Source organism: Sminthopsis crassicaudata, chromosome 1 (assembly GCF_048593235.1).
Source record: "Sminthopsis crassicaudata isolate SCR6 chromosome 1, ASM4859323v1, whole genome shotgun sequence".
Classification (NCBI taxonomy): domain Eukaryota; kingdom Metazoa; phylum Chordata; class Mammalia; order Dasyuromorphia; family Dasyuridae; genus Sminthopsis; species Sminthopsis crassicaudata.
The window spans coordinates 470,555,260-470,575,269 of NC_133617.1; the positions used below are offsets into that span (position 1 = coordinate 470,555,260).

Genomic DNA, 20,010 nt, shown 5'->3' on the forward strand with positions numbered 1-20,010 from the left:
TATCCTGTTACTTTGCTGAAATTGTTATTTCAATTAACTTGAAATCTTTAGGATTTTCAAAGCATATCATCATATCATCTGTAAAAAGAGATAGTTTTATATTTTCATTCCCAATTCTAATTCCTTCTATTTTTATTCTCTTATTGCTAGAATTTTTAATGCAATATGACAGTGGACATCTTTATTTCATACCTGATCTTATAAGGAAGGCTTCTAGCTTATCCTCATTATGATACTAATGGCTTTAGATAAAGGTTTTATCAATTTAAGGAAAAGCCCATTTATACCTAAACTTTTAAGTGTTTTTAGTAGAAATTAGTATTGTGCTTTGATCAAATGCCTTTTCTGCATTTATTGATGTAGTTAGTAGACAATTTCTACATCATCATATATAATTCATGTACTAAGCATGGCCTGAAGAAAAAGAAATCCAGACATACTCAAAAAGTGGCAAGACTAGAAAACCACATATTGTGTAGCTCAGACCTAGAATTCAGAAAGTCAAATATTCTCTTCCACTACCTGTCTCTGGTACGTATTATAGTGAGGTTTGCTTTTAAGTATTGGTTAAATCCTAATGGGCTTTGAAGCTCCTTTCAATTTTTCCATAATTCTGTTCTTGTTCAGAATTGTTCCAATTCTGACAAGAAACTGATTTCTGGGGGTGGAAATGGAACCTTAGAGAAAGTGATCCCTCCTGATTAAATTTATGATGAAAATGAAAAGGAAATCCAGGCCCTCAATCTGAAGCCCTGAGCATCTGAGTTGAAAGATCACCAAGGCCATCTTGCCCAACTTATAACCTAACAAAATGTGATATATTTGATAAGTGATTATTCAGATTTTGTGTAAAGATGTCCAATGAGGAAAAACTCAGTACTCCCTGAAACAGCCTAATATACTTTGGGAGAACTTGAGTTTCAAGGAAGTTTTTCTTTACATCAAATTTAAATTTGTCTTTTTGCAACTTCTATTGATTATTTTTAGTTCTGTTCTCTAGGGCCAGTCAAATCAAATCTAGATGATATATATATATATATATATATATATATTAATAGAAGAAATTATATTTATGAGTGTCCACTTTACTTTCTTTCCCCCTTTTCATCCCTCTCACCTCCAAGAAGGCTATAGTTTAAAAAGGATATATTTTTGTATACAGATGTGAATATATATATATATATATATATATATGCATATGTATGTATGTGTGTGTATACACATTCAGACATACACCCCACCTCTTCCCATACACACATATCTTTCCTATCCCTGCAGACTCTGCTTTAATTTTACTCCTTAACTTGTCTTATTTAACCTTCTCCCCCCCCCCCCCCCATAGATCCCTCTCGTTTTCTTCTCTCACCCTTTGCTTCCCCATCTGCCCATTCCTCCTTCCTTAAATTTTTTGTAGATTTTGAATGGTGTTATACCCTTCATGGTAGCATGTAGCATTGCCTATTTAACCCATTCCCAATATGAGTAAGTTTTCCCCCATCCCATCTCTGAGGCCTTTGTGTTTATTCTTCCTCTGTACCTCATTTGCACTATTTTTACCTTAACTCTGCCCTATTCTTTTTGAGTTTCCCTGTTGTTGATGATCTTAACCATATGTATTTTCCATGTAAAAAAACAATTTGTCCACATTGAGTTCCTTGAAATCGATCTTTCATATTGGCTCTTATATGTTAAGTTTTCTATTAAGTTTGGATTTAATTGATAAGTCTTGTTCAAATTCATTGAATGTCCATTTTTTCTCATTCCATATTATAAAGAATTTTGCTAGATATATTTTTGGCCTTAAACCTAGTTCTTTTGATTATCAACAGATATGATTCCAGGACCTATGGTCTTTTATTATGTGTACCGGGCCATCTGTGTACACTATTCTAGACTGCCAGGGTCATACATACCAGTCTTTGGGATACCCCTGGATACAAGGCAAGCCGATCTTGAGGTGCAAAACAGCCTTTCTTTATTAGCAAACTCAGCAGGGGTTAGCAGGAAACAAGAGAAAGACGGCAAGATCAAGTGTATGTGTGCATACCTGCATCTCTCTCTACATCTCCCTCTCTGGATTCAAAGGTGGTTAATTATATTTACTCACCTCTGGATTACCCTGTGCCTAGCCCACTGCATAGGCAGATCTGCAGAAGGGAGACACCTGGAGTTAGTGCTGCTCCTAAATGGAGCTAGAGCAAGAGGGCATACCCTCTTCATTTCAAGGTTCCTTTAACACCTGCAAGATACAACCTCCTACCTCAGACACTAAGCCCCTTTTTACTTCCTGGGCCCATCCCACCAGCTGACATGGCATACATGGCAATTCTCAGAGAAGGAGAAAGGTCCTTAACAATTTTGGCTACTGAAAACTAATTGTAGCTCCAGCATATTCGAACTTTTTTTTTCTTTTTTTCTTGAAAAATTTTCCCTTTGATCTGAGGTTTTGAAATTTGGCAATAATATTTCTGTGTTTTCCACAAAAAAATCTTGCTGGGATTGTGTCCTACAGCCCCCAAGTTGGGATGATTAAAACATATCTTAGTGGAGAAGTGATGAGGCAGGACTCCCAAGTATGGTGGAAATATAGAGTCCATTTATTCCCAGTTCTTTCTTTTTATACACTAATACCCTTATGTAACCAAACACTGGGCATGCGCTAAGTATATAGTGTGCAGGCAAGGACCACATAAACAACTTGCTATTGGACGGTTTGCCACCTGATATCACTCTGCTTCAATCACAACATAGGTCACCGCCACCTGATTTCTCAGGAAAGCCAAGAGCCCTTAGGAGAAATGGGGAGCCAAACCAGACTGTCATCAGGTTCCCTCTGGGCTGAAGGGTCTTATACCTCACCCAGAGTTCCCCCACTGCCTTTTGCCCTCTACAGAGGTGATCAGTGGATTTTTTCTTTCCTATTTTTACTTCCCCCTCACATTCTATCACTCCAGGACAATTTTCTTAGATTATTTCTTGCATTGTGTCACTTTTTTTTTGGTCAGAACATTCAGGCAGACCAAATATTCTTATATTTTCCTCTTGATCTGTTTTGCAGAGCTGTTATTTTTCTTATAATATTTCACATTCTGTTTTAATTTTTCATTCTTTATGATGCTTTATTTCTCAGTCTTCATAACTTCACTGGTTTCCCCTTGCCTGATGTTAATTTTTAAAGAGTCTCAAAGATCTCTTTTTTAGTTGGATTTTTATTTTTATGGGTGAAAAAAGTTAACCAAGAAAAATAATTTTTAGTTTCCCCCCCCTCAATGTCTCATTTGATTTTTAAATTCTTGAGTTTTATAAATTCTTATATTTATATAAATATATTTGTATTTGTCAAGATCATAAAAACTTATCTGAATGTATAAGATAGAGATGAAAGCAGATAATGCTAAAACTGAAGTAAAGATAGAAGCTGGGAACAGTTTAACAAGGATAAAAGAACTAAATAAAATTCTTCTAGGAAATAGATGGGACATCTCACAGAAGAGGAATGTGTCTTTTAGAAAGAGAATTAGCTAATTGCATTAGAAATGCTAGAATAATAATGGTTCAAAGTTTAACTTAAGATGCTCTTGTACAACTATCATTTGACCCAGAAAAAAAAAAAAAAAACAAAGACAAAAATAAAAACAAAAACAAAAACAAAAAAAAAAAAAAACACCAAGAGCTTTGGATAGTGAAGAACTAGCACAGTTGTTGTAGATCTGGCCAGTGATAGTGGAAAGATTGTGGGAAATGGAATATTAAAAGGAAAAAGCTATATAACAAGTTCAGATTCATCTTGTTATTCTTTGGTTAAGGTACATGTCTAAGTACTTAATTGATACTATTCTAAAAATGAAAAAAAAAATACTGATCAAGTATCTTTATTTTAAAAGTGAATGTAAGACATCCATTATCTAGGTCAGTGAGCTTTGGTTCCCAGAAAAAGCCTAGAACATGTTAAAAGTATGTTTAATGACTTCCAAGAAGAATCAAGTTAGAGCAAAGATGACTTTTAATTAAAAAAAAAAAAAAATGCTAGCCTAACCTTTTTTGAAAAAGTTTAGTCTAGTAGGATCAGAGAATACTTGACAAGTGTTCATGTTATTCTTAAAGAAAAAAGATGGGGCTAAAAAAATAAACAGTCAAAAAAGTTACCAATATATTAGCTTGGAAGGGAGTCTCCAGTAGAATGCCTCAATAGTCTCCTTTTGTACTGAATATCTATCAGATTCAAACATGGGATAGTTAGAAAGCTTAGCAAGCCTCAGATAGCTCAAAACTAGGAGAGTCAATCAGCACATTGATTAAGATCCAAAGATCTCAATAGGCTAGAATACTAGGCTCTCAGTTGCCTAAACTTACCATTAAGAAAAGTTGCCATTAGGTAAATCACTTGGGCTTTCCCCCCCCCACAAGTCCAAGATAGAAGAGATATATAAAAAATAATTTGAGTATTTTAGTGGCTTTTAAGAGTCTTGATATGCTGGACTTGCAAAGAATAATAATTCCTTATGCTAACCAGTTAATGTCTATCCCATAATAAACCATTAGCAACCCCATCATGGCTAGAGGAAGATTAGTTTTCAACAAAGGAGTGGGGTAGGGATGGGGGGGGTGTTAAGTCACAGAACATAATATTCTTCTTAAATTACTGAGATTTAATTTGATCTAGATCTTAGTGATACGCAAAGCACACTTTAAGAGCCCTCTTATGTTCAGTAGAGAAGAAACTGGGATTTAACCATGCCTAAACACTTCCGTTTTTCCAGTTAAAGAATTTCTGTAACACTACCTTTTTCTAGTAGAAGATATAAATTAAATACAAGTTTGAAATTATCTCCAGAATGAATGTAGGGAACTGTTGAAAGAGGAGAATGATCAATCATAACCCTAAATACACGGTTACCTTCATTCTCAAGAAATGAAACAAAACTGTTCCTTGGATGACTTTATTAAGCAAGCTCATTTGTTAACTCGAATCTCTTTGTCCTACTTGGTATGCATTTAACAAGACAAATTACTGCCACAACAAATATCTCTGCTATTAGAATAGACCCTACTTGAAGGGCAATATTTCTTCCTTCATACCAAGGTCTTTTATTGTCTTTAGGTCCTAAAAGGCAAAGGAAACAGATTTAGTAGTAAGATTTAGGTCATATATACATTAAAGTTAAGGTCAGTCTTTAAAGTTTTCATGACAAAATAGTACCATTAGTCTTAATCACAATTAATGATGAGTTTGGACAACTTTAATATAGTATCATGGTATTAAAAGGCTTAACTGTGAATCCATCCTCTCATCTAAGTTCTCATTTGTTAATAAGGATCTAGTGCTGAAGGATGAAACACTCAGATGAGTATTTTTGAAAATAAAAGTAGTTGAACTGGTTTAAGAATTTGAGCCCAAGACAATATTCAAAACTAAAGTTAAATAATCCAATAAAAATGTGTATTTCTACAAAAGCCTTGTGCCATACCTCCATATGAGGGGGCCTGATCCGATAATAAGATGACAGGTCCAGGAAGACTCGTTATTGTAGACTTTTCTGCAATGATATCTGGGAGAGAAAAATATGCATGTGTATGTATATGTGTGTGTATATACACACATGCACACATACAGACAATATACATGTAAGTATATTTAACTTAATCATGGTCATCTTTTGTGATCAAGATGTGGATTTGACAGCAAATGCTAGAAGTGCCTTGTCTTCTACGTCTCATGCATACTTTGATTTTTATTTTTATTTATTTATTTTTTAAAGTTCCAAAGTCTAATCCTCTCAACGATATTTCATTCTTTACCCAAAAAGTTCATTATACCCAGACCACCTAATCTAAGTGAAGTTCTTCTTGTAACCCCACCATTGTTCTACTCTGGTATAGAGTGCCAGTATTGATGGAAAATAGATCCTTCTATGAGAATTGTTGGAGGTAGAAAGACCTGGGAGGAAAGAATTCTGTACAAGATCATGGTTTCCTACTCCCCCAGCCCTTGTTAGAATAAGGCCCTCTTCAATATTCACACCCTCATTTGTTAACCAAAGGGAAAACTTCCCCTTCCCTCACAAAGATACTTGAACATTAAACATTTCAAAAATATTTAAACCTGTATCCTCCATGTGGGCTCTTTGGTTTTGGAAAGAGCCACCGATAGGTTTATTAACGACTAGCCCAATTAATAAGTTGATTATTGCCCAGAAACTGTCATTTTTCATTAGTTTCAATTGGGAACAGCTTATATGAAAGCACAGTCACCAGTTAATGATTAAAGAACAGCAGAAATTCTTGACTCTTAAGCAGGGCAAGGCTAAACCTTTTAAATATTTACCTCTTTTCATCCTAGATGATACAGGACAAGTCACTGAACACAAGGGAGAATCTGGATAGAATCTATCACAGAGCAAGACACTGCAGTGGAAATAGATCTAAAAGACATAAATGAACAAGGGAAAGAAAGGAGCTTAGCCTGTATCTAGTGCTCCATCTCCTAGGAGGGCTGAGGGGACTTGCATCACTTACCAGGTTAGAGAGAGCTTGGCCCTGAGATACGAAGGCAAAAGTTGTGACTTCGAATCTTTGGTAGTGATTAGGATAGTTCAAAGAACCTACATCATGGAATTTTGTACGGTAGTTGTCCAGTATATAATCACAGCTAGGAGGCAAGACACAGCATAATTTGACTCACAAATATAAGGTGTCTCTGGTACAATTTGAACCCAAATTAAAGTAATCAGAAGATACTAAACAAAATAAAATATGAATATTACATTTTAAAACCAAGTATGAGACCTCAAGATCCATTTCTATTTGAACTTGATGCCACTGGTATCGATTTACTCCATCTGAACTCCTAGCCACTCCAAGAAATATAATTTTGATTTTTCAATAAGCATTTATTAAATTCTGTGATGGGCCAGGCATATCAAAAACCCTGGTTTCTACTGCTGATTAGACAAGTTAAAATATACTAACTTTGAGCATGCTCTTAGATTTAAGGGGGAAGAGTTCTTGAAATAGTCAGTTTATGCTCATCCCTATCCCCAACTTGGATCAGGCCAGGGAGCTTCCTCAATAGTTGCTGCCCACTGTTAGGATTACTAGGCAAGAACTCAGGTTGTCTGGACAATTACAAGGTGAGAACTTGGGTTGACTTGACAGTTCTCTGGCTCAGACCTGTCAAGTGAGTTTACACCTTAGGAATCCTAGAAGGAGCAAGCTCATTGGTTGAAGTGGTTCTTCCCAGAAGCCCTTGCACTATCCCACGCTCATTCTCTGGGAGGATAAAAGAGGCAACATGGGGCCTGGAGAGCAGATTGGACTGGGGAAGGACAAGGGCCGGAGGACAGCACTCCAGGAAGAGAAGTCTCTGCATTACATCAGGCCTGACGGGGCTCTCTGCAGGAAGGGAAGTCACTTCTCTGGACAAGAGTTAACAGCAACTGCCTGGAGACAACGGTTCACTATAGGAAGAAGAATCTGTCCAAGAGATTTGAGTTGACACAGCAGATCTCTTCCCAGAGAGCTATCGGCAGCTTCTGGAGAAGACAGCTCGCTACAGCCCACTTCAGAAGCTATACCTTAGAAGCACTCTCCTGAGACTTCTTTCATAAACCATTATTTCAGGAAAGCTTTAGCCAGGCTTTGTTTTATTCCCTCCTTCCCCCCACAGTAATCTATAGAGAAATAGCTTACTGATAAGAATGCTTTCTTATTTCCTTATTCCCCAGGTCTGGTATGAACCATGATCAATCTTAGATTGATTATGTTAGTAATTCCTCCCTTTAGTTTCACTATTTCTGTAATTTTTCAAAGGAAGATTAGTTTTCCTTGACATTGTTTTCTTATATGTATTGTCTGCTTTAACAGAACGTAAGCTCCTTGAGATCAGTGATCATTTGCTTTGTTATTCTTCTCAAGTGCTCAAGTCTAATAAGTGGTATTTTTAATCATTAATTTCAAAGGCAGTACAACTTCATTTTTCCTCATGAACCCAACTGACTGCACTATTCCATATATGGCCTGTTAATTTAAGCATCAGAATTCTGTACCCAAGAACAGACTAGCTTAAAGGTAGGCTTACCCATCCACAATCACATTCCATCGTGGAAGAGAGGTAGGGTCCACTGATGCTGTTGCCCAGCAGTCATCCAAGACTAGTTTGAGGTTTGGATCATTTCTGTTTAGAACTTGAACTTCCATATAAATTGGTTGACGTAGGTACTTCACTATAGGGTACTGATCATCCTTATAAGGATGGAGATAAGTCTCATCTAGGAAAGGGAAAGCTTCCTGTAGGTTATTTGAATAGTTTTAAGACCAGAGTAGAAATATGAGGGAGCCAAATAGAGTTCCATAAGAGATTCAGGAAGACCCAAATTCATATTATTTCAAATATTTATTAGCTTTGTGACCCTGGTCAGATTACTTATATTTCGTTTTCCCCCCTTCTATAAAATAGGATAATAGGGGGGAAAAGAGAAAGGAATAGGCATTTATTAAGTATTTATCATACATCAGGCACTGTTTTGAGCTTTATAAATGTTCTCATTTGATCTTCATAAAAATTCAAAGAGGCAAGTGATATTGTGATTCATTTTTATAGTCAGGGAAACAGCTCAAGTGACTTGCTTACAGCTACACAGCTGAAAGTGTGAGGTCCCATTTGAACTCTGATCCTTCCCTGATTTCAAGCCTAGCTTATCCACTGCCTCTCATATTCCAGCTGCCTCTAATACCCACAACAAAAATATGAATTGCTTTACAAATAGACATCATAAAAATGTTATTAAAATAACGTACTATTATAATAGTGTAGAATAGACTAGAAAAAGTGAATAGAAACCATTGATAATCATTTTTCAACAATAACTGATCACAATCTATAAAACTGAGTTGGAATTGGACTTATATACAAAGGTTATAGAAGAATGACCCAACAAAAGGACATTGTTTTTATCTTGGAGAGTTAAGATACCATATAAATTGCAGTTCTCAGAAATATATATTACTCTTACCTGGATATATTTGTAAGATTAAGGAAAGCGGTCCTGGTTTCACTGAAGCCACTGGAGAAGGAGGATTACTGATATTCGTTCTGACTAAAATGTCGGTGCTGCTATAGTAGCATCTCACTGTCAGACTACCAGGATGAGTGTGGGAAGGGAAGATGCAAAGGTAAGTTTTTAGATTGAACTATTCGACTTAACTGACCAAGAAGAAATATTTATTGAGCTGTGAGCTTCTTACCTGAATTCACTGTCCCTAGTAATTTTGCTTGGGGGGAGATCTGCCCAAAGAGCATGTATTTCGTTTTCATAGATGACTTGGTCTCCTTCAAACTTCAGGAAGGTAAGGAAGAGTTTATTAGTAACTGGTTAACTTGAGAAGAGAGATCTCAACCTCTTACCCTCCCCCACATCACTAACCTTTGCTCTTGTTCCACACCCATTCAGGGGTATGTGAAATCGAACCATCTCTTGAGAGGGATCCTTAAAGGCCCACTGGCAGGCTGTGTCTCTCACTTGGAGTGTATCCAGGTTCAAGGTTGGTTTTGTTTGGTGGCTGTAGACTTCAAAGTTCATAAAGCCATCCGGAGTACATGTGCCATCAATAACTATGGTTTATAGAAAAACCAAAGTTTGTTTACCAAATAAGCTTTGTAAGCCACTAATTTAGTACTGGGCCTAGAATCGGGAACACTCAAATCTATTATGTCTATATAAATCAATCTATAGCCTCAGTTTTCTCAATTATTAAAAAAAAAAAAAAATAGAAACAATGCCTACCGCCCCCCAAGATTGTTGTGAAAAATCAAATGATAATTAAGAAGTGCTTAACACAGTGGCTGGTACTTTGTAAATGCTTCATCCTTTCAATTCTTCCTAATGGGAGAGTTATTAGAAAATGCTATTTTAAGACTTTTATAGTCTGACTATGGAAGAAATTTGCAAGAATTAATATCCTTTAGTTCTAGGGAACTCACTTGAACTACATATGGCCACAAAAACTGGTATGGTCAGATCTAGGTGAAGGGGCGAGGGAGAATGGAGGGATAATTTGAAACAGAAGGTTTTTCAAGGGTCAACGTTGACAAGTTACCCATTTATATGTTTTGTAAATAAAAAGCTTTAATTTAAAAAAGCTAGACTGGTATGGTCAGAATGGCGAGAAGAACACATAGCAAAATGACAAAGTCAATGTCAAATAATGTCCTTACCTACTGAAACTGGTGACTCGCAGGACTCAGGATAGAGAATCACGGATACTATCTCCCCAGAATACTGAAAAGTCAGCTTTACTGAAGGTAAATAAAACTGAATACCTGCCTTATTCTCAGACATCTGAAAATAGAATAATTTAACTAGTATGAGATACCAGAGGTCATCACTGAAGGCAGCACTCGGGATGTTCATAAGTTTGCTTTTAGTGTCTGTTTAGTCACCAGGTCAAGGGACTTTATTTCTTTAGAACTAGAAGTTTTGGGGGGCAGGAATTATTTATTTCCCTTAGAACATAATACAATGATATCTCATTATAATCAATATTCTAACAAAGATCAAATGAGATACTATAAAAAGCAAGCAAACAACCCGCTTTCCTTTCACACCAAACCACCACACTTGTCAGGGGGTCTAGAAATACTAGCATGGGATATTAGAACAGATATCAGACTTGGGAGCAAGAAGTCTCAGCTTTAATTTCTACCTCAAAAGATATTAGTTATGACCTTTGCTGTAGTGTGCTTTCTAGGGCTCCTATGGTGTGGTGCCAAAATATACTGTCCAGACTAGCTGGACCAGCCCACATCCTTGGTCTTAGTGGAGGAGTGAAGGAGGCAGGAGACTCCAGAGGATAGCTAAAATGGAGTCTATTTATTTCACATTCTCTCAGCCCTTAAATACCTCAGTATGATTACATCATTACAGTACACTAAGCATGTGCCAACTAGAGAACCATTACATCACCATGGCACACAGTGCAAATGCTAAGTATAAGCACCCTGTTGTTGATATATAAATGCCTCTTTACTGTAAATATCCCTTGCTTCAAGTAGAATGCAGCTGGTCACACCCTCCTTGACTTCTCAGGAAGTGTAAGAGCCCTTAAGGGAGATAGCAAACCAAACCCGACATTGTCAGCAGGTTCCCTCTGGGTTGAAGGGTCTTATATTTTACCCAGAGTTCCCCTTCTATCTCTGGCATCTCCATTTATCATCTTAGATCAAAATAAAGCCAGTAAAAGAACTATTATCTCTAAAGGACCAACCCATCTTGAACATTCTGGGAATATGCATAAGTGGGAAGTGGTTATCAAAGACCTGTCACTTTTCCAAAAGAGGCAAAACCTCTCTTGGGTCTTTGCAGAGAATAACATGCTAAACAAATGACTGGAGGGTACTGGTAAGAAATGCTATAGGGTCCCTACATCCCTCAGTCTTCACTCATACTAGAGACATAGGTGATCCCATAGGAATTCTAGTGCTTTTTGTACTGTATCTCCATAAGATTATTGGTAGTAGTGAACAAGTTTTCAAGAAAGTTTATTTATTTATTTTTATTTTTTTAAAGAATTTTAGGTGGAATTCCATTAAGAATAGAAAAATGGAAGAGTTGCTACCTGGGTTAGGGGAAGAAGAAAAGCAATATATGACCTTATGTTAATAGGAAAACTCACTTAGTGAACAAGTTTTCATTATATCAGAAAGCTATTACTATATGTAAGTCTTTTATATCATAGGAAATTAGGTAGGCAACCTAGTAGCTTCTTGGGATTTTCAGATTAGACTATCTACATGTAAGGTCACCTATAATCTTTTCCCTTTATTGAGGGAGATCCATGTTCCTTCAAGTCACCAGTAAGGTAATATATTTTATTTATTCCTTCTTTTGAGAGAAAGTACAAGCTAAAAGTTATAACTTTTAAAAATATTAATTTTTAAAGTTAAAATTTTTAAAAATTGAGCTCTAAATTCTTTCCTTCCCTCTTAACTCCTTGAAAAAGGCAAACAACTCAATTATATATGTGAAGTCATTCAAAAAAATACAAACTTACTTTAGATTTCAGAACCCTTTTGTTGAAGTATAACCTTGAGCCATTTCTTGACTCTACAGCAATGCCACTGGTCTTTGACATATTCATGGGGACATTATGATCGTCTATGTTTATGGCTATCAATGACCCTGGAAACTCTGGTATAATAAGAGTCATATGTGTTGAATTACAGATGGGTCGACCTGAAAGATCAATATTGCTTATATCAATATTAAACAATTCTTCCATCCAAAAATCTTTTAAAATCCCAGTGATCTCACCTAATATGCAGATCATTCGGGATGAAAGAATAAGCCTTTGTTCAGGAGGCCCATAGGTAAGCTCAAGAGCCACAGTATACAGGTGATTATTTTCTTGCTGTTTAAAAAAAAAAAAAAAAAAAAAAAAAAAAAAAAGTTGAATTCAAGTGGACATTGTATTACAGCATCAATTAGTCAATATGCAGATGCAGTGGAGTTTGGATTAGATAAATCAACTATTTTGATGCAATGGATTTCTCTGTAGATGAAAAACTAAATACCTGTTACTTTTTGTAGGAAGGAACTAATCTCATTATACATATTAGAAATTAGTTGAATAAACACAAAAACTTATTATCTGACCACAAATTTTGTTGCTGAAGAACACTAATAGTAGTAGGTAGAAATTACAAAGGAATGAATTACTTGGCTTTCAAAATATAAGCAATTCAATATGTCTTCATCATAGCTATAAGATATGAACAGTGTTACATGATGAGCAAAGGGTCAGGCTTTTGAGTCAGAAAGGCCTGTTTTAGGTCCTGACATGTGCCAATTACATAGAGTGCCAAATTCAAGAGTAAGAGGTGAATTGATGATCTTCATTCCACATCTGGAAGTTTATATCCCTATAGTTCTCAATACTAGTGAAGTCAGAGGTCCAGACCCAAAGAAACAAAAAAGTTACAGAAAGAAATTCAAATATCTTCTCCTGAGAATCCTTTAAAAAAAAAAAAAAAAAAAAAAAAAAAAAAAACAAAACACCTACCTCATAGTGGGAGACTCCAACAGCATCAAAGGAAACTCGCAAGATGATCTTGCTGCTGTCAATGATAAAACTGTATCCTTGTTGCATAGCTTCCTGAAGAGAAAGCCTTTGTATTCTGGGGCTCTCGCCCACAATGAGAGTCCAAGACATCTGAGGTTCCCTGTCCTGAAATAGGGGGGGAAAACTGCTTAGATATTGGTACGTAAGAGTTTAATCTTGCCTCTAAAACTTAAGTTTTAATGATACTTTATCCACAGAATTCTTTAAAGTAAGCTAATACCCAAAAGCAGAAAAATTGCAAGCTCTTAAAGTCCTTACTTATATTTAAAAAAAAAAAAATTATACCATAATCTCGTCATCAAAACTGGGTAGGATCTGTGAAAATGAAACCTAGAAGAAAAAAGAAAATCACTTTAGCTTCCAAAGTATAAATATATAGTACACATTTATGTAATTTTTAAATGTTACAAAGCACTATATATGCTTTTTCATTTGATCCATACAACTCTAAGGTAGGAACTAAAAGTTATCACCACCTTTGTACAGATGAAGGTTAGAAATGAAAATTTGCCTAAATTTTCCTGGCTAATAAGTATGATAGGCAGAAATTGAACCCAGTTATTCTTGGCTCCAAGTCTAATATATTTTCATTAGGAAAAAAAAATTCTACTCATTCCACCTATAAGAATAAGGTCAATAACTAAGATGAAGATGTGGTATGGGGAGGTGGGAGAAAAAGAAGAACGCCTGAGTACTAGAAGACTCCAGGTCTTTGTTCTGGGTTAACAAGCTAATTAACTGGAATCAGTACTAGTAGCCTGTTTCTAATCTGTCAAGTTAGGTGCATATATTTGATGTTTAATAAATATTAATACTGGACTATAGAACTTTGTCTTGGAGGTAAAGAGTCATCTTACTCTCAAAGCAAGAACAATTAACTCCAATGATTTAGAAACTATTTGAAAAAATAGTTAAGTCCTACCAAATTCCTTTTATGACACAGACATGGTACTGATACCTAAAACCAGGTAGGATAAAAACAGAAGAAAAATCAGACTAATATCCCTAATGAACACTGATAAAAAAAAAAAAAAAAAAAAAAAAAAGTTAGTATAGAGTAACTTTAGTTATTCAGGCATCTCCTAGAGCTCTTGCTATGCCTTAAGCAGAGTACCTGGTAATGTATTAATTTATCTTTTTTTTTAATTAATTTTATAATTATAAATTTTTGACAGTACATATGCATGGATAATTTTTAAATCATCCCTTGTATTCATTTTTTTCAATTTTCTCCTCCCTCCCCTAAATGACAGCCAATCCCATACATATTAAGTGTGTTACAGTATAACCTAGATACAGTGTGTGTAAAACAATTTCTTGTGATGCAAAAAGTTTTAAATAAATTAGCAAAAAGATTACAGAAAATCATCCCCAGGATAATACACCATGACTGAGTAGGATCAACGTTGTTTTAATTTTTATTATTCCATGATTTAGATTCTGTATAATTGAGAGTTTGGATTTTTTCCTCTGAAAATGGCCACTTTGTATTCTTTAACTATTACATAAGGAATGACTTAATTCTTGTAAATATTTTAGAAATGAAATCTTTTATCAGAAAGATTTGTTGCAAAGATTTCTTCCTATTTGAAACAGTAGTTTCCTGCATTTTTTTTTGTCCCTTAAGAGTTCATTTATAGATTGTTTAATTTATTTTCCAACAAAAGATGATTTGTGTATCGTTTCCTGTTCTGATAATCAGGGAAATTTATATCTTTAAAAAAATATTCCTCTAATGACCTAGAAAAAATAACAAAATTCATATGGAAAAACAAAAGGTCAAGAATTTCAAGGGAACTAATGGAAAAAAAAAAAAAAAAAAAAAAAGATCAAATGAAGGTGGTCTTACTGTACTTGATCTAAAAGTATATTATAAAGCAACAAGTCATCAAAACCATTTGGTACTGGCTAAGACTAGTTGATCAGTGGAACAGGTTAGGTTCACAGGACAAACTAGTCAACTATAGCAATCTAGTGCTTGACAAACCCAAAGACCCCAGCTTTTGGATAAGAATTCATTATTTAACAAAGACTGCTGGGAAAATTGGAAATTAATATGGTAGACACTAGGCATTGACCCACACTTAACACTGTACACCAAGATAAGATCAAAATGGGTTCATGATCTAGGCATAGAAAATGAGATCATAAATAAGTTAGAACATAGGCTAGTTTACCTCTCAGACCTGTGGAGGAGGAAGGAAGTTTGACTAAAGAAAAACTAGAGATAGTTATTGATCACAAAATAGAAAATTTTGATTATATCAAGCTAAAAGGTTTTATACAAAAAAAAAAAAAAAAAAAAAAGAACCTAATGCAGACAAGTTTAGAAGGGAAGCAATAAACCGGGAAAACATCTTTACAGTTAAAGGTTCTGATAAAAGACCTCATTTCTAAAATAGAGAATTGACTAATTTACAAGAAATCAAGCCATTCTCCAAATGATAAATGATCAAAGGATATAGACAATTTTCAGATGAAATTGAAACTATTTCTACCCATATAAAGAGGTGTTCCTAATCATTATCAAAGAAATACAAGTTAAGACAACTGAGATACTACTACACACCTCTCAGATTGGCTATGACAGGAAAAGATGTTGGAGGAGATGCGGGAAAACTGGGACACTGATGCATTGTTGGTGGAATTGTGAAAGGATTCAACCATTCTGGAGAGCAATCTGGAACTGCTCAAAAAGTTGTCAAACTCTGCATACCCTTTGATCCACCAGTGTTACTATTGGGCTTATATCCCAAAGATCTTAAAGCAGGGAAAGGGACCTGTATATGCAAAAGTATTTGTGGCAGCCCTTTTTGTAGGGGCTGCAAACTGGAAATTGAATGGATGCCCATCAGTTGGGGAATGGCCAAGTTGTAGTATATGAATGTTATGGAATATTGTTGTTCTATAAGAAATGACCAGCAGGATGAATACAGAGAGGCTTAAAGAGACTTACATGAACTGATGCTGAGTGAAATGTGCAAGAGATTACACACTTCAACAAGAATACAATGAGGATCTATTCTGATGGAAATGGCTCTCTTCAACAATAAGATCCAAATCAGTTCCAATTGATCAGTAATGAACAGAACCATCTACACCCAGCTAAAGAACACTGGGAAATGAGTGTAGACCACAACATAGCATTTATGCTCATTGCTTGCATTTTTGTTTTTCTTCCCAGGTTATTTTTACCTTCTTTCTAAATCAATTTTTTTTATGTAGCAAGAAAACTGTATACCTATGTATACATATGTTGCATTTAACATACTTTAACATGTTAAAACTGTATGGGACTGCCTGCCATTTAGGGGAGGAAAAGAGGGGAAAAAAGTTAGAACAGAAGTTTTTACAAGGGTCAATGTTGAAAAGTTACCCATGCATATATTTTGCAAAAAAAAAAAAAAAAAAAAAAAGATATTTTTAAAAAAATGTGATGTAGAGAGTGTCTACTCCATCCCACTTTCAGTTGGGGTATTGGCAACCTTAATAAAAGAAATTACTTGCCCAGTTCCTCTAACACCAGTTAGCCATCATCCTGAGCAATATCTATTATTTATAGAAGTTTTAAAGTTCGCAAAGCATTTTACCTACATATCTCATTTTTTCTTCACTATCCTGGCAGATTGGCAAGTAAATATCCTCATCCTCAATATATTATTTTGTTAGGCTGTACTAAATTCTTCTGGTGGGTTTTTAAGAACCTGGTACTTGGCCTCAACAGTAGACTCAAACTAATAGCTATATTCTGACCCCAAGGAAGCATTTCTAGTTCATATCTATGTATAAGGTTGTCTACAGTATGGAAATAGAATTCCTGCCTTCAAGGAGCTTACTATCTAGTAGTGAGTAACAGTATTCCAAAACAAAATAAGTGAAAGATTGCTTAGACTATGCATCTAAGCACTTGTAAAGAAAGCCAAAAGTTGAGAGATCCTTTGAAAGTAAAAGGCTAGAAGGATGATCATATTATACTCACAGACATGAAGTCCTTGGTACAGTTTGTGGCTGCTAAAGTTTTACCTATAACCTCATCAGCTTGAGTGGCAGGACAGCTGAGCTGATAGGTTACAACCTGGTGATTCATAGTATCATTGGTCAGGAATTTGAGGTTCACTTGATATCTACCGTGCTGGAAAGAGACAAACACAAGGTAGTTGTCTCTGCTATAACAATTCTTGGATCAAAAAGATTTTGCAGTGTCAGAGGCCTGAACTCAATCCATCACCTTCACATGAGGGGATCTTCACTTTAAAAGTTAGGAGAGAACAAGCAAGCCTTTTTAGATAGTCTTATGAGATTGTACTTTTTGACAGACCTCTTGAGCCACTAGATTTACAGATTTTGTTTTTCTCCCTCTAATGAAATTACTAAGTATATTTTTGGGTACTTAATTTAGATAAAGAGCTATAACTGAAGTTCCATTTTCATCATCTTTGTTTCTTAAGGAACATATATCCCCACCAATTTAAGAATTATATCTCTCTCCAAGCCATGCCTGATGCCTTTGATATCTGTCTAATACTATCTCCTAGACTTCTTTGAAGTCTGAAAGTTTCTTTTCCTTTGGTTATTTTGAGGAAGGGGGAAAAGGCATGTTATTTTGTATCTACTTGTGGCCAACAGTTTCATTTCCAATTCCCTCAATTTTAAGCCAATTAAGATTTATCCAATTTCATAGATTATTAGTTCGTTTATTAGTTTTGTAACTTTTAGAAGAAATTCTGGGTCTCAGTTTCTTGATCTGTAAAAGAAAACTACTTGCCCTTCCTATTTAAAGTTGTAAATACAGAATGACCTGGATCATTCAGTAAAACCCCTTTATTTTGTAGACAAGAGACTCAGAAATGGAATTGAATTGCTCAGTCTCAGTGAATGGAAGAAATAAAACCATTATACCAAATCTACTACTAGCCAGTTTGTTTAGCACAATATTCAGTTTTTTAAAATGGCCTGTAGCCTAGATGCCTTTAACACTTGGTTTCCAGTGCTTCCTCACTTTTAGTGATAACCACTAATAAGTCACAGCTACTGGCTGATTAATATCACCGGCCTAATCTTCTATTAGAATGCCTATTAGGAGATGATAGCTTTCTCTGCCACCTATGTTTGTTCAGGCATCCGTTTTCATGATTTAGTGATTTGCTATTTGCCACAACAAAAATATCCTCCCCACTCGAAAGTAACTCTGGTTTCCCCCTCCCCCCCCCCCCAAAAAAAAAAAAAAAAAAAAAAAAAAAAGGAGGAGAAGTACACTTACCACCATTTCAGCACAATTCTTATACATGGCTCTCAAGCTGAGGTTATTTGAGTTCATAATACGAGTACAATTCAAGATTTTGTTACCAAAGGAATCTAGAGGAAGAAGAGGCAGTCAGAAAGTCCCAGATTGCCACAGAAATTTTAGTAAAACATTTAACCAAAGTTAATATTCAATGTAGAATTTGCCCTACAAAAAAAAAAAAAAAGACCCCCCAAGTTGATTAATCGATGTACAATTTTCTTTTTTTCATATGCAACAAACCCAGAGGCAAAGCACATGGAGGCTTGCCTAATCAATTATCCCTTTTAGCAAAGGCTTAAAGAGGCATCTCTACTGTGGGAGCCAACTTCCCTATTCCCAACCTTCTCCAGCTTTAGAGGTAGCCCTATCCTGCAAATATTTCAGCTGCTACAAACTATTGGAGTATTTACAACCCAGTGAACTCATTCAAGTTAAGACTTATTTCCCATCTTTTATCCTAGCATGCAGTAAACACCAAAATAATGTTAGAAGCTCAATTTTGATGAGCTGTAAGTAAGGCGAGTCCAATTAGCTAGCCAGCAAGACCTACCAACTAGGTATGCTTGCCAAGACTTGCTCTCAAGATCTTCTGGAAATCCAATCTTCATTTCATCATCATAGCAAGTGACTGTGCCTAGAAATCAAAGGAAAGTGATTAACATACATCTGTTTCTTCCTCATTATCAGGTTTTGGGGGAAGAGGGTCGATTTCTACCTAACCATAGGAGAAAGAGTGAAGGGGATTGTTTTATCTATCCTATGGCTTACTAACTTCACTAATAAAGTGGTAGGAAAAAGAACAGCCAACATACCTGGGAAATTGGTAGTTGAGAAGTTACTAGCAACAACAGAGGTTACCAGAGTCCCGAGGACCAAGAGCCAGAGAAGTTGTGGGCCTAGGCTGTAAAGAAAGGAGAGAAACTTTGGCTTAGGAGCATCTGTCTTTTGCACTTAAGTAGAGTCATCCATCATGGACCTTCTTAGCACTCTGATGAAAGCTATGAAACCTTTCCCAGAAGGAGATTATGAAATGCATAAAATAAAAATACCAAGGATTACAAAGAAAACCCAGGATTGATAGAAGCATGGATATGCTTGGGTTTGGTTTGTTTTCCTGACATCCAAGGTCATAGACCTCATAAAATCCATTCACAGACCACAAGTTAAGAATCCATCCACGCTCACCATATCTCTTCACGAGACCTATTCAGCCCAGCTCCAGAGACCCTTTTCCCCATTGTTCACAGAAAACTGTGAAAGTTCAGCTCACAAGCCTGAACTTATGTAGGGAAGGCTGTGTGCATGCAAGGTCTCCTCCTACTCCTTCACCCCCTCTCCCACAGGTGGTACCTAACTCATCATGATTTCTGAGTCTCATTGAGAACACTTGGTTCAGGCAGAAAATTGGGGTAAGTGCAATGAGCACAAGCTGGGGGTCCACAAAATCCCTCTAGAGAGAAGAAGAAGGTTTCTTGGCAGTGGAAAGTAGGAATGTTGCTTCTGTTTCCAAGAAAATGTGGAATCTGAGAAGGGAAGCAAAAACTGGGGAAAAAATTTACATCCAAAGATTCTGATAAAGGCCTTATTTCTAAAATAAATAGAGAATTGAT

General features: G+C 35.8%; 1 protein-coding gene across 1 annotated transcript; it reads right to left on the reverse strand.

The window, feature by feature from the left end:
* Window positions 1–4,924: 4,924 nt before the first annotated feature.
* ZP2 (zona pellucida glycoprotein 2) lies at window positions 4,925–19,723 on the reverse strand. Its single transcript, XM_074280985.1, has 18 exons — window positions 19,586–19,723; window positions 19,213–19,301; window positions 18,951–19,034; window positions 18,377–18,471; window positions 17,096–17,248; window positions 13,402–13,446; window positions 13,057–13,221; window positions 12,309–12,405; window positions 12,049–12,230; window positions 10,214–10,337; window positions 9,423–9,610; window positions 9,244–9,335; window positions 9,012–9,136; window positions 8,078–8,267; window positions 6,517–6,649; window positions 6,326–6,422; window positions 5,469–5,549; window positions 4,925–5,104 (listed from the first exon to the last, which is right to left on the reverse strand). The coding sequence occupies exons 1-18, from the start codon at window positions 19,636–19,638 to the stop codon at window positions 4,944–4,946; spliced, it is 2,154 nt and encodes a 717-aa protein (XP_074137086.1). The 5' UTR covers window positions 19,639–19,723; the 3' UTR covers window positions 4,925–4,943.
* Window positions 19,724–20,010: the final 287 nt, after the last annotated feature.

Coding starts and splice junctions, on each gene's coding strand:
- ZP2 (XM_074280985.1), bottom strand. CDS start 19,638: ATGGGGAAAAGGGTCTCTGGAGCTGGGCTGAATAGGTCTCGTGAAGAG. Junction 17,249..18,376: donor AGAATTGTGCTGAAATGGTG/GTAAGTGTACTT, acceptor GTCTCTTTCCAG/CACGGTAGATATCAAGTGAA. Junction 6,650..8,077: donor TGGAATGTGATTGTGGATGG/GTAAGCCTACCT, acceptor CTTGCCTCCTAG/CTGTGATTATATACTGGACA.